Raw genomic sequence first — 12,633 nt, forward strand, 5'->3', positions numbered from 1 at the left:
ATAGGTCGAAATTTCAGGGACAGCATTCACATGCATCAGCTGGGGTAGTCGATGGCAAGCGTGGAGATTAAAAACATGACACAAATATGCTCATGCAAACACACGGCTCTGGTGGACGGATGCATGTGTGTCAGCTGCCACTCCTCCTGTCCACCTTGGGTGTGTTGTGTTTACCCCCCCCACCCCACCCCACCCCACCCACCCACACACACACATGCGTGCACACACACGTGTACACATTTACTCAGCTTGCTCTCCAGCCTAATGGTCTGCTTTGGTGATTCACAGAGCTTCCTGATGACTGTTCAGGTGTGTTCGTGTGAGCATGTGGAGGCGAGTTTTTCTTCATAAATGTAACATTTCTCTAGTGGTGCATTCTATTTGGAGAACACTGCTTTGTCCATTGTTCAGGGCACTTTTGCTGCTTTGCTAGCTTTAGGTGCAGGAGTACGGCACAATTTATGACAGAGTGACATTAATCACAGGGATGGGGTAATAAAGCAAGGACAGATGTGCATGTTGGACCGGGGGGCAGCCGTCTGCAGGGGGAAAAGAGCTGTTTAGGGAAATCACAACATGCGTTATTGAACACGCTGATACACAAGCCCACTTGTGCACATTCTGGTTCAGAGGAAAAAACTATAATACACACTGACAGCTTTAAATTGGAAAGTCGAGAAAAATGTAACTAATTATTTTTAGTATTTTTCAGTGTGCAACTTTCCTATTTAATATGACTTGATTGGCCCTTCGTTATGGAAGATCAATTTAGGTAAGGAGAAACTTGCTTTTTACAGTTTTGGGCAATGCTTTGATACATTTAACATTTTCTGGTGAAACTGTAATTTAGTTTTAAAGATCTCTGTCAGTGACGTGCAGTCAGGATAGGCAAGGTAGGCAGTGCCTACCCAAGGGTGAATTGATATTTTGATTATTTGTTTTGATTATAATGTAATTATAAATATTATTTTTTTTCCATTTCCGATAGCCTACAGTACCTATAAGTTTGAAAGTGTCAGCATTTTGTGCTTTTCATAGCCCAAATGACTAAATATCGCTTTTTCCTGGTACTGCAGAGACGCTGCGCAGTCTCACTCCGCCGTAAGGCAGGAGGAGGCCACACCCCCTCTCAAAAGCACATTGCTGCTCTGCCTCTGTTTCCATAGCGTGTTTTTATGTTTGCGCATGCGCAGTCAGTTCCCCAAGATGACAACCATTTACGTAAAAAGGCAGCTCTCTACGCTGCCTTTGGACGTAACCGTGCTATGCTAAATGCTATTCGTATGTAAGAAACTTTCTTTTGAGAAAAAACAACAGCTTTTAAAAGATGGGAGACCAATACCTGAGCTACCAGACCTTCAGCAAAGGAAAGGTCAGAAAATGTTTCGTGAAAGGAAGGATTGGCTTTCTGGATGTGCCTCACAGAAAAGGCTGTTCTGAGTTGTTGTTTTTGTTGTTATTGCAGTCATTTTCTCTGGGTTTCTGTGTTTCCAACACAAACAATGGATGCAAAATAAAAGGAAAAACGTCCAAATTGATGCCATTAAAATATGTTTTCATCTCCACTTTAAACACTTGGTTTGTTGACATTTCGCGCATTGCATTGTGGGATGTGGGATCATGGAGACAGGTGCATAGGAGTATTTTTATTTTGATATTACACACACAGGGAACACTGTGAACAAACTAAAATAAATATGGTGTCAAGCAATCACTGTTCCTCTTGTTTAGTTTAAAAAAAAAAAAAAATCACGCTAAAAATTAATTATCGGGGTTAGCAGCTTCAATTTAATTCAGTGCTACAGCTTTTCAAATATGTTTATTATATACATTTCATGAAAATTGCATTTTCCTATATTATTGGCATCATTTTTTACATTAGCATTTTACACCGGTTGCGTTGATAGCCTTGGTGTGTGGGTGTGTATATAAGCACCTCCACCCTCATTTTTATTTTCATGCCGTCTGTTTCTTTTGCTCTTTTAAACCGCTTTTCACCCGATCCTTTACTCTGACCTTGAGCTTTAGAAAACGCTCTGTTTAAGATGAGGTGGTATTAATGGATTTTTCTTCCTATGAATCTCCCACAGCCACTAAACAAAGGATGTGCTAACTGTTCTTGACACCGAGTTGATCAGCCGACATGTAAAAAAAAAAAAAAAAAACAACCATACACGACTTAACATCTTGAGTTTTTACATGCATTTCCACCGAGGACTAAATTACACCCTAAGCTGCTTATAAAATATTTCAACATTGTTTGTTTAACTTGAAATCCTTTTTGTTTTTGTATGCCTCACTCCACTTATAATTGAAATTCATAGCTGATATTTATCAAGCTGTTTATAATTCCTTCTGCAAGATAGCCTGTTTAAACAGATGCATGTAGAAACCCGCATTTACATGTTTATATTTGCACATCAGTGGTGCGGAAAGGAAACAACAAAATCCTCCATTTTTTTCTTTTAACTCTCATTGGACTTTCTTACCCACAGTGTTAGAGATCACTATGGGGTCTGATGTTTATAAATGAGTCTAAACACTAGGAATGTCTTATTGACCTTTTTCTTGTAGTGTTTTAGGATTTAAAGAAAACAGCTAAACTAGACAAATACTTCTTTCTCTGTTGCGTAAGTATTTCTTGGAGCAGCTTTAGCACATACTGTATATATATATATATATATATATATATATATATATATATACACGTTTCATGTGCTTTCAGCACTAAAGATAACGCACTACTTCACAGCTATACTATCTTAAGTCATTGTTACCCAGACTCACAACTCTGCCCCCAAAGCAAGGTAATTAACCCTGCCAGAAGAAGGGAGATAGCGCCTGCATTTCACCGCTAAGAAATCATCCACAAATACAAAAGACTTTGTGGGAGTTAATTAAACCTTTTTGTTGGCAAGAGACGTGTAATAAATATTTGATTTCAATCAGGTATTCGGGTCAAGTGTCCAAATCCAAGCTCCCCTGATACAAACATTAACAATGGCTTGTTCGTCTTTGTATATTTTAGTTTTTTTTTTTTTTTTTTTATTCAAGACAATTTTTTTTTTCTTCTACACATTGCTTAAGCTGTATATTATAGTACAAAAAGCAAAGGTGTAAAGAGACCTGATATATACTAAGATTCAAATTGTACTGAAGTACAAGTACAATAAGTCATACATAAAATACTCAAGTACAAGGTAAATGTAGTTCAATTAAATAGTACTCAAAGTAAAAGTTACTAGTTACTTTCAGCCCCCATATTTATTGTTGGTGATAAATCTTACCATGTTTCCCTTACATACAGTAAACAATGCATGTATAAACTAATTTATTTTCAACAAAGGCATCTGTATAAAATAAAAGGTTTGTCAAAATGCACAATTCTTTTTAAAATTAAATAACACCAATGAATGTAAGCATAGCTACATTTATAAACTCTAATGCTGCGTTTACACTGGATGCGTCACAAAATGTCCGTACGACCAGATTACATACAAAGTCAATGGATAGATGCGTCCCAGATGCAAACTCTTTTCTGTGCGGCAGTGCGGTCTGATCCGCACGTCAAGTGCGTTGGCCGTGCGAGCGCGCTGTCGATTTTACGCAAATCCGCACACTCGCAAGAGTTGAAAATATTGAAGTCTTGCGACTGTTTCGCATGACAAAAGCCAATCATCGTCGTTGTTGACGATGACATCAGGCCGTCAACACGGACACTGGTCTGTTCACCCATTCAACCATGGAGAAGAAGCTGTGTGTGACCACCTGGAGCTGTATGACACGGCCTTTCCTCTGTAGTTTTCATCTTTGAAAGTTGGCACTGAGCTAGGATAGCATTAGGCGCTAATCACACCGGCTTTTTTCATTGCTGGTTTGTGTTCATGAGAGGAGAAGAAGGAGGCAGCTCCTCGCTTCAGCAGGCAGTGAAACTCACAGAGTTGGATGCGTCGCTGGTGGGCGGTGCTTCGCTTCAAATGCGCATATGAAGCGAATGGGGACATTTTTTTATCAATATTTTAACAATACAATAGGTAATTTCCAAATTAACGTGTGCACCGATTTTTCAAAATAATTGGATGAAATTCACAAATCCGTATCTGTTCCGAATGAAACTGAAGAACCAACCCGACATAATTGAGTCATATTTCGAGTCAAGTTCAGTCAATTACAAACCTAGACATGAATTTTTGCCAATGATGAAAGATTGGGATTTTTTGATTTTTTTAACCTGATCCAGAATCAGTATAATAATCCACAACCCCTCAAAATTCAATGGCATCTTCAATGGCGTGAGGTCCTCCTTTGGGTAAAAATTTGTCAAAATCCATCAAGTGCTTTTGACGTAATCCTACTTACAAACAAACACTGCTGAAAATATTAAGCTGGAATTTGAACATCTGGAGTCGTCATATAGCGTTTTGTTCATGCCATTCTTTATGGAGGGTTACATACTTGACAGGTTACTATTCAGTTACAAAGCTGAACACAGTGAACCCATTGAAATCCAGGTAGAACATGTTTTTTTTTAAAACAGAGAGACCAGGGGCAAGGGACCCAAAGGGTTCCCAAAGTGGGGTACGCAAATTGTCATAGCAGGTACATGAATAAAAAATAAAAATTTGAAACTAGAATATGAAAACGACCAGCAGTCAGGAGCCTCCATGCATTGCCACAAATTACACATTGGCCAATGTGTAATCTGTAACCCATGGTTACAGAATATTATTTATTATTTATTTTATGTACAACAGGACAGTTTTTATTTAATTTTGTATTTATTTAATTGCAATAACAAAACATGCATTGCTGTCTAAAAAAGATTGCACTTCTTGTAATGTTGACCTTTGACAGCATGTGCAGACAAAGAAAAGAAGAAAATTATCACACATTTTTGAAGTCTCCAGAGACCTTTTTTTTTATTTCTTGATTTGTTGTTGCCAGGATTAATGCACAAAGTGACAAGATGTGCCAGCTCAGATATTTTGTGAAAGTATAGAATACAGTTGTTTAAGATTATTTTGTGCATGTGTGTGTGTGTGTGTGTGTGTATGTGTGTGTGCGGTGTGATTTTAAAAATACATTTTTAATCAGAATTTTTATTTCTTTTTTTGTTATAAATTCAATTCCAGATGACCCCACATGGGGTCACAAGTCCAAGGATGAAAAACACTATTACATTATTATGTTTTTTTTTAGGTGTGCAGGAGTAGGGGGTACATGGCTTCAGGTTAAATGTCTGAAGTGGTACGAGACTACGTAAAGTTTGGGAACCACTGTCTTAGACCAACTAACCTCTGCTGTAATGCTAACAAAAGCACCACCAAACAGCCAGCAGTGGATCCATTATGTTAACTGAATTTTCGTACTACGTTCAATTCAGATGAATGAGGAAACTGCAGGTAGTCACAGAGAGAGAGATAGGAATGTCACCCTCGCCCATATATGTCATATTGTTGGCCTTAGATATGAGAAGAAAGTTGACCGTGCAACAGAGGCATAAATAATCTATCAGCGGTTTCCTCCAACTAAATACAAGGAAATATGTCTACATGGATTATTTATGGTTTAATATGCACACAATGAATGGACAATCACCTCTGAGAGCATGAAGACAGTGTAGGAGTCGCATAAGGGCTTCACGTCTTCCGTTGGTGCAAAGCTGCACGTAGGAATAGAAGTGTTTGAGCATGCGTGCGCATAGATACACTGCTCAGTGATGGATTACCGTAATGATCACTGTGTGCTCGGGTTTGTATTTTCTGTGTACATGTTTGTTCTTGCTAAACTTTTAAATCCTTTTGCATAAACACAAGCACTGTGTTCTCTGATCAGAAGACGAGTTAAACATGGGAAAGATCTCCTGCTTCTTTGCCAACATGTCAAACATTTGAGCAGCTTAGCAGAGCAGTCGCTTAGAAATATCAGGTTTCAAGGTTTCAGTTTCAATATCAAGGTTTAGCCAAGTAGCGAGAATGAGCGTGAATGCTACGCTTGTATTTCTCTATTTTGACAGTCATACAATTGTGAACTGTTGCTCAACATAGTTTGAAATCTCACGTTGAACCATATAATGTGAAGAAATGTAGTGCTTGCAATACTGTATTTTAGGCCTGGGCAATATATCGAGATTCAAAAAATATTGAGTTTTCTATTTTGGCGATATAGAAAATATATCTCATATATCAATATATTTTTATTTTATAGCTTATTTTGTATTAGGATGCTCATTTTAGGTGTGGCTATCAACAGCATGATAAGCACAGTCAGATGAATTTCTCAGTGAGTCCTAACTCACACGTGCTGTCCTTTAGAGGAGAAAAAACGCAAAAGTAGCAAATATTATATAGCTGTTTGTTAATAAATGTCTCAGTCCCATTATGTATGTTTTTCCTCCTGTGTATTTTGTTGTTCTTTTGTGTATTTTTCGGTAATTTTGGATGTTTTTCTGAGTTGTTTTGTGTATTTGTTTGTTATGTATGTTTGTCCCATTTTTTTTCTCTCTTTTTCTCTCTTTTTATGTCCTTTTTTGTATTTTTGTTCTTCTTTTGGGAATTTCAACATTTATTTGTATATTTTTCTAGCTTTTTTTTAATGCATTTTTGTTGTCCCATTGTGCATTTTTTTTTCTGCTTTTGTGTATTTCGTTGTCCTATTTAATATTTGTGTTGTTCTTTTGCATATTTCTGCAATTTTTTTGTATTTTTTGCTGTCATTTTGTGCATTTACTTTTGGGGCCGCTAGTTGCCCATGTTTGTGATACACGCACAAGTCTTTACATTTATTTTTATTACCAATCTTAAAGCACTGTGATGTTATTTTAGCCTGTGTGGCATTTTGCATCAGCAAATTGAACCCTGAATATTTTTTTTTGAATTAAAATGATCAAGATTTATATTGTGTATCTCCATTTTGAAAAAAAAACAATATTGAATTATGAATTTTGGTTTATATCACCCAGCATTACTGTATTTAAAAAATCCAATGCCAGTAGCTGTAGTATGTGGTTTGTTAATTGTTTGTTCGCTCGTAGCAATTTCAATATTTCATTTTGACTGTTTGTGTCTTGTGTCACCCTGTGATGTCATTGAACCCTGCCAATGGAAATATTCCATATTCCATTTGTAGAACAACAGATGCTCAGCCCCCCCCACCCCCAATTTTTTTCACTTTTCAATCAAGCAAAGGAAACAAATTTATATATTGTTTTGTATTTCAAACAAGTTTTGGATCAGTCTGACATACACATGAACACTCCCATAATCAGCGAGAGTGTGCATTCTTCTGAATAGAGATGAAAGAATAAAACACACACTCTCACACTCACACTTATGCACACATGCGCGCACACAGCATCAACAAGAAGCACACAAATAAACAGGCACAAATACACAGGGAAAAAGCAAGCCATTTGGCAGAGATTCTCTATCTAGGGAGGGCTTCAAAGCCCACAGACATGAATTTATGATAACGGTGGTACGCCTTTGCCAAACCTCAACTGTTGTTGTTTTTCCTCTCATGCCCACCCCATCCTTGTATGAATTTTCTGCTTTTTACTTGATTATAGCGTTTGGAAAATACTTGCAAGTGTCCCCTAGTTTATGAGATGCATATATATACATATCTTTTTTCCATTTTTCCTATATCATATCAGCTAGCTCGGTCCTTCATTTTTAACTTAAGCTGCTAATTCATTTAGCAATAATCACAGACGTGTCACCAATTTTGGTCCCTGATCCAATTTTTAGATTTTCAGTGTTTTCCAATCGCGGCTTTTCCTATCCATTTTTTTTTTCTAGTTAGTAGGAACTAGTTTCATTTTTTTTTTTCTATATACATTTTTTGTTTATTTTATAAATTTTTAAAATAATCAATTAAAGCTGCCACCCACCATATTTTTTCTTATTAAATAAATCCTAGTGTATGCCTTCGATCAATGAATTGAACAACATTTACTCCAAAAAAAAAAGGTTGAAATTGTTGCTAAATACCATACGTTTGTTTTCGTCTCCACTGTAAACACTGTTGACATTTTAGACTAATTGCATCGTGGGAGTGGAGTTTCTTAAACAGATGCATTGAAGTGTTTTTTTTTACTTTATTCGTACCGTGATTTCTTGTGTTTCTTTGCCAGACAAAAGGGATAGCAGTGATTCACTTGACTCATTAATCGTTCTAGTTTGTTCCCGGTATTCCCCGTGATATCAGAATAAAAAAGTTCTATGCATCTGTCTCCGTGACTTCACATCCCACAATGCAATGTGAGAAATTTCAACTTTTGAGTGGCAATTTGGACCTTTTTCCTTTCTTTTTGGGGTAAATGATGTTTGATTAATTGATGTATGAAGCATGCACTAGAATTTTATCTAATAAAGAAAATGGTGGGTCGCGGCTTTAATTGATTACTTTGAAAATGATAAAACTATTTTTTTTTTTTCTTTTTCATTCCTGACACTTGTCCCTGTGATGAACCCTTGTCTGCTCCATTGGTGGAGTTTGAGATTCTTGCCAGAGTGTGCAAAATAAAAAATAGAATTAAATTTATACTGGTAGATAAATATACAGAGCACCTCTTAAGAGATGAAATGCTTCTCAAATACAGCAGCAAGTATCATTGACCATTTAAAAGTTTAGAATCTTCCGTTTTTACCATATAAACCATTCTAAGAAACAACCATCACAGCAAACAGTCAATTATTTGGTCAAACTTGGAAAAAAAATGCCGACATAAACAAGCTAGACATTAAAAAATCCAATGAACCCCAGTATTTAGTCTAAATCAAAAAAAAAAATTTAATGTAACGTCCTATTTATAAGAAGAAAGCAACTCCGCCCTGAATTATTCTTACTTGTTTTTAGGTCTGTGAGGCTGATGAACCATGTCATCAAAAATCTTTAGATTAATGTTGTAAGTTCATGATAAAAACAGGCTGGCGGCCGCTTTCTGCTTAATTTTTGTTGCAGTACCATCATGAACTGCTGGGTGCATTATCACCTCACCATTTACAATGTGAAGAAGAATTGCGCAGCAGAAGAAGAACCAAGTCACATGACTGGAGCGCCAAAAAAACAACTTGTATTTTTAAAGAGAACAACAAATGCTATATTTTGTACAGTCACTGTTTTGTGGCACTTAAAATAATTGTATTTTATGTACATTATATTAAATTTTATTGTTTTTTTTCGAATGAGTTTGGGAGAACTGTTATGAAAACTTTTGACCACTGGGGGGGTCAATGCCCTCCCTGCCCCCACAAACTCCACGTATGGTCAGCTCTCTTCGTCCTGTTGGTCAATGGACAGGAAGAGCTGAGCTTTTCCAGACGTTTGTTTGTGTGGCTATTCATTTATCATGTAGGCACTTTCAACTTCAGAATATAGTCACACACCATGTAGTATTTTAATTTTATGTTGTCTGACACAACGATATTTACTTGAAAACAGGTAGTTGCCAATACCTTTAATATTGGAAGAAGAAAAAACCACAACCTCCTGATCCAATACAGATGTTAAGATGCTGAGCTATTTTGTCACTGTACAGATATCACACTCTGTGCTCCTTGCTGACATGAATATCTTTTTTTTTTCCTATCCCCCTGCCTTTTTTTTTTTGCAGATGAAGATTGTGTGAATTGTACGGAGGAATGCAGAGTACTGGGCCACTCTGACCGCTGCTGGATGCCCCAGTTCCCCACTGGAGGAAATCAAGCTGAGGGTGTCGACTACCGTAACAATATATTTGTGCCAGTAGGAATGGAAGCAGTGCCCGAAACGGAGACTTATGAGACCGTCAACCCTAATGGGAAGAAAACATTCTGTACTTTTGGAAAGGAGAGGCGTGATCACACTATACTGGTGGCCAATGTCAAGCCCTATTTGAAAGCGAAACGTGCTCTCAGCCCACTGCTCCAGGAGGTTCCCTCAGCCTCCAGCAGCCCTACCAAAGGTTGCTCCACGATGTCGCCTTGCTCTTCCGTCAAAAGCCCTGCTGACGGGGCTGAAGACAAGCCTCCTCCTCCCACCTGCTCTGGCCACTACGGGCCACCTGATGGTCAGTACCTATCACCAACCAAACAAACCAGAGACCAAGGTGGCTACCAATCCTTACCTTCAGCAGACCCCGTGGCCAAGGTGCTGGCGGAGGCTCGATCTAGGATCAGCCAGGAGACGGCCAGTGAAATGGAGCTGGCCATGGAGCAAGAGGAGCCATCTGGGAACCGGGATGGAATGGACGCTGGTCAGGTGGTGAGGGACATTGACAAACTATTGCAGGACTGCCGAGGAAAAGAAACCACTGGCACACTCAGGAAGTGACACGAAGCACGCCAACTCTAAGACTTAAAGTGACAAACAGTGAAGTAGGACACTAATCAAAAACTGTCACCAAAAGACAGTGAAAGAGGTCAAACAGAAGCTTCTTTGATTCCAGTAGTTGTAGAAATGATACAACACTGGATAGACGGACTTTACCATGTCACCAGTTTTGGTGCTACCAACGAAAATAAACTTTCTTACTGTTGTTTGGATTCTGTTGAATTTATAGACTTGTTTGGGATTCTAAAGCAAATTGCAGGGGTTTAGTCCTCTGGCACCTCTCAAGCTACTATCTAAGTGCCCACCAGCTCATAAGTGTGTCATTCATGGTCTTTCGTGAAGTCCTACATAATCCAAGTGTGTGTAGGTGGATTTCTGTGGTGTGTGTTGGACTCACTGAAAGAAAAAAAAAAAGGACTATTCATGGTCAGATGTGACAATCGATATGGAAAACGGAACCAAGTTTGTATCTTCTCGGGACAATGAAAAACGAAATACCCACAAGAACCTTATCTTTTTTGGAAATATATTATAGGTGTTTATCGTGTGATGGATCTGTAAATGACGAGTTTGGTAAATAATGGAGTGTGGCCACTAAAAGGACTACTGAGGGTTTGGAGCATCCTGATTGCGTTATGGAAGGAGACTAATTACCAGTGTAATCATGTTTCACCTGTCATTTGTAGCTACATGTGTAAACTGTGTCCGTCTCCCACCTCTATTCTATTTAAATGATCATGTCGCTGATCGGTGCATTTGCACGCACCTATTTTAAACATGTGCACTACATTTGGCAACTACACAAGCTGAGAAACAAACATGCACGCACACACACACACACACACACACACGCGCACACACAAACACGTTCGCAAAAGTGTCCATCTGTGGAATTGTCTTCTACATGTGCTTCATCAGCTTTCAGTCCCTTGTGTACAGTGATTTATCATGTGTGTGGCAATGCCTTAAGGCAATCACAAAAGTTGTATAAAAAGGGACATTTTTTCCTAAACTGTGAAAAGACAATATCTATATAATTATATAGATGACTGTATGTATGAATCCATGTATAGTGTCTAAATATTACACTGAATATTTATAAATTTTTTAAGGCAAAAAAAAGAAAAAAAATGAATTGAGGAATCTCAACTAAAAAGTGTCCTGGAGGTAAAGTCGGGACAAAGATTTTAACTCACAAACTGCAAAAGGACACTGCTGTTGTTTCAAAGACCATCCAAAAATATAAATAAGTCCCTTCACATTAACACTATACATAATATCATTATATGTGTAAATGTATCCAATTTCGATGTGTTTACATGACAAATTGACATATTTTTATTGGTTTTACTGCAATTTCTGTGCATTTGAGCCAAATTGTTACATGTACAAAAGCTATATTGTGTATTTTATTAAATTAATATATAGTTGTGTTGCAATATACATGGGCTTATATTGTATTCGGCAAAGGTTGCCTTAGTAGCTGTCGAACTCTGTGAGTTTGCTTTAGTTTGGGTTTTATGTTGATGTTTTCTTTTGTTTTTCTCATCTCTATTCTGTATCTTTGCAGGCTGGCTTCAGTGATTTTGAAATGTCTCCTCTTTTTACCGTGAGATCCAACTGGATTAAATAACCCTGTTTGGAGCGTATTAGGCTAGCCAATTAAGGATGAAAAAAAAAAAACTTAAAACATACCTAGCCAACAACAAAAAGCAACAACCACAAGATTAATGTTTGAATATTTTTAACTGAGCGGTTTTTTACAGGGCAGCTATTTTCTTTAACAATGAATAGGGAGTTTATTTTATTTTCATTCTGGTTTGACTTTCTTTCCAAAAAAAAAAAAAGAAACCTGCCATATGGAAGGTGGAGTGGTTTCCTTGGTGATCATAAAACTGCCTTACCGTCTCTGCAGAGAGCTTGTATCTGTGGAGCTTGTGACTGCTTATAAAAGCCCTGGTCCACAAGAATGTGCATTTTCTACACTGGACCAAAAGCGGTCCTTTATTTTTCAGCAGTTTGTGTTATTTGTGTACTCCTCCTCAATACGCTCATACTTTGCAGTAAAAAACACACAAAAAAAAACATCTAAAATTTTAGCTGAATTTTACTTTGGATTTGATGTCTTTTAGCTATTCACATGGTGTATACAACCAGGTGTCTTTGCATTCAGGCTTTCTTATAATAAAATTAAAAAAGATATATACAGACGTTTATTTTTAAAAGTTTTTTGGCACATTTCGGCCACCCTCTCAAATAAATGTGGGAGGTACTTTTTCTAATACTCTCTGACAGGAAAAATATGCAGGACAGTAGGCT

General features: G+C 37.5%; 1 protein-coding gene across 3 annotated transcripts in view; it reads left to right on the top strand.

Moving 5' to 3' along the window:
- pcdh17 (protocadherin 17) overlaps positions 1-12,033 on the top strand; it is a 68,582-nt gene extending 56,549 nt beyond the window's left edge. For all 3 annotated transcript variants that reach the window (XM_028436546.1, XM_028436554.1, XM_028436563.1), the window contains exon 5: positions 9,617-12,033. In XM_028436546.1, coding sequence (XP_028292347.1) covers positions 9,617-10,314 — 698 coding nt within the window. In that variant the 3' untranslated portion in view covers positions 10,315-12,033. The remainder of the gene's footprint in view (positions 1-9,616) is intronic.
- The last annotated feature ends 600 nt before the right edge of the window (positions 12,034-12,633 follow it).

The sequence above is a fragment of the Gouania willdenowi genome, chromosome 3, assembly GCF_900634775.1.
Source record: "Gouania willdenowi chromosome 3, fGouWil2.1, whole genome shotgun sequence".
NCBI classification, from domain to species: Eukaryota; Metazoa; Chordata; class Actinopteri; order Blenniiformes; family Gobiesocidae; genus Gouania; species Gouania willdenowi.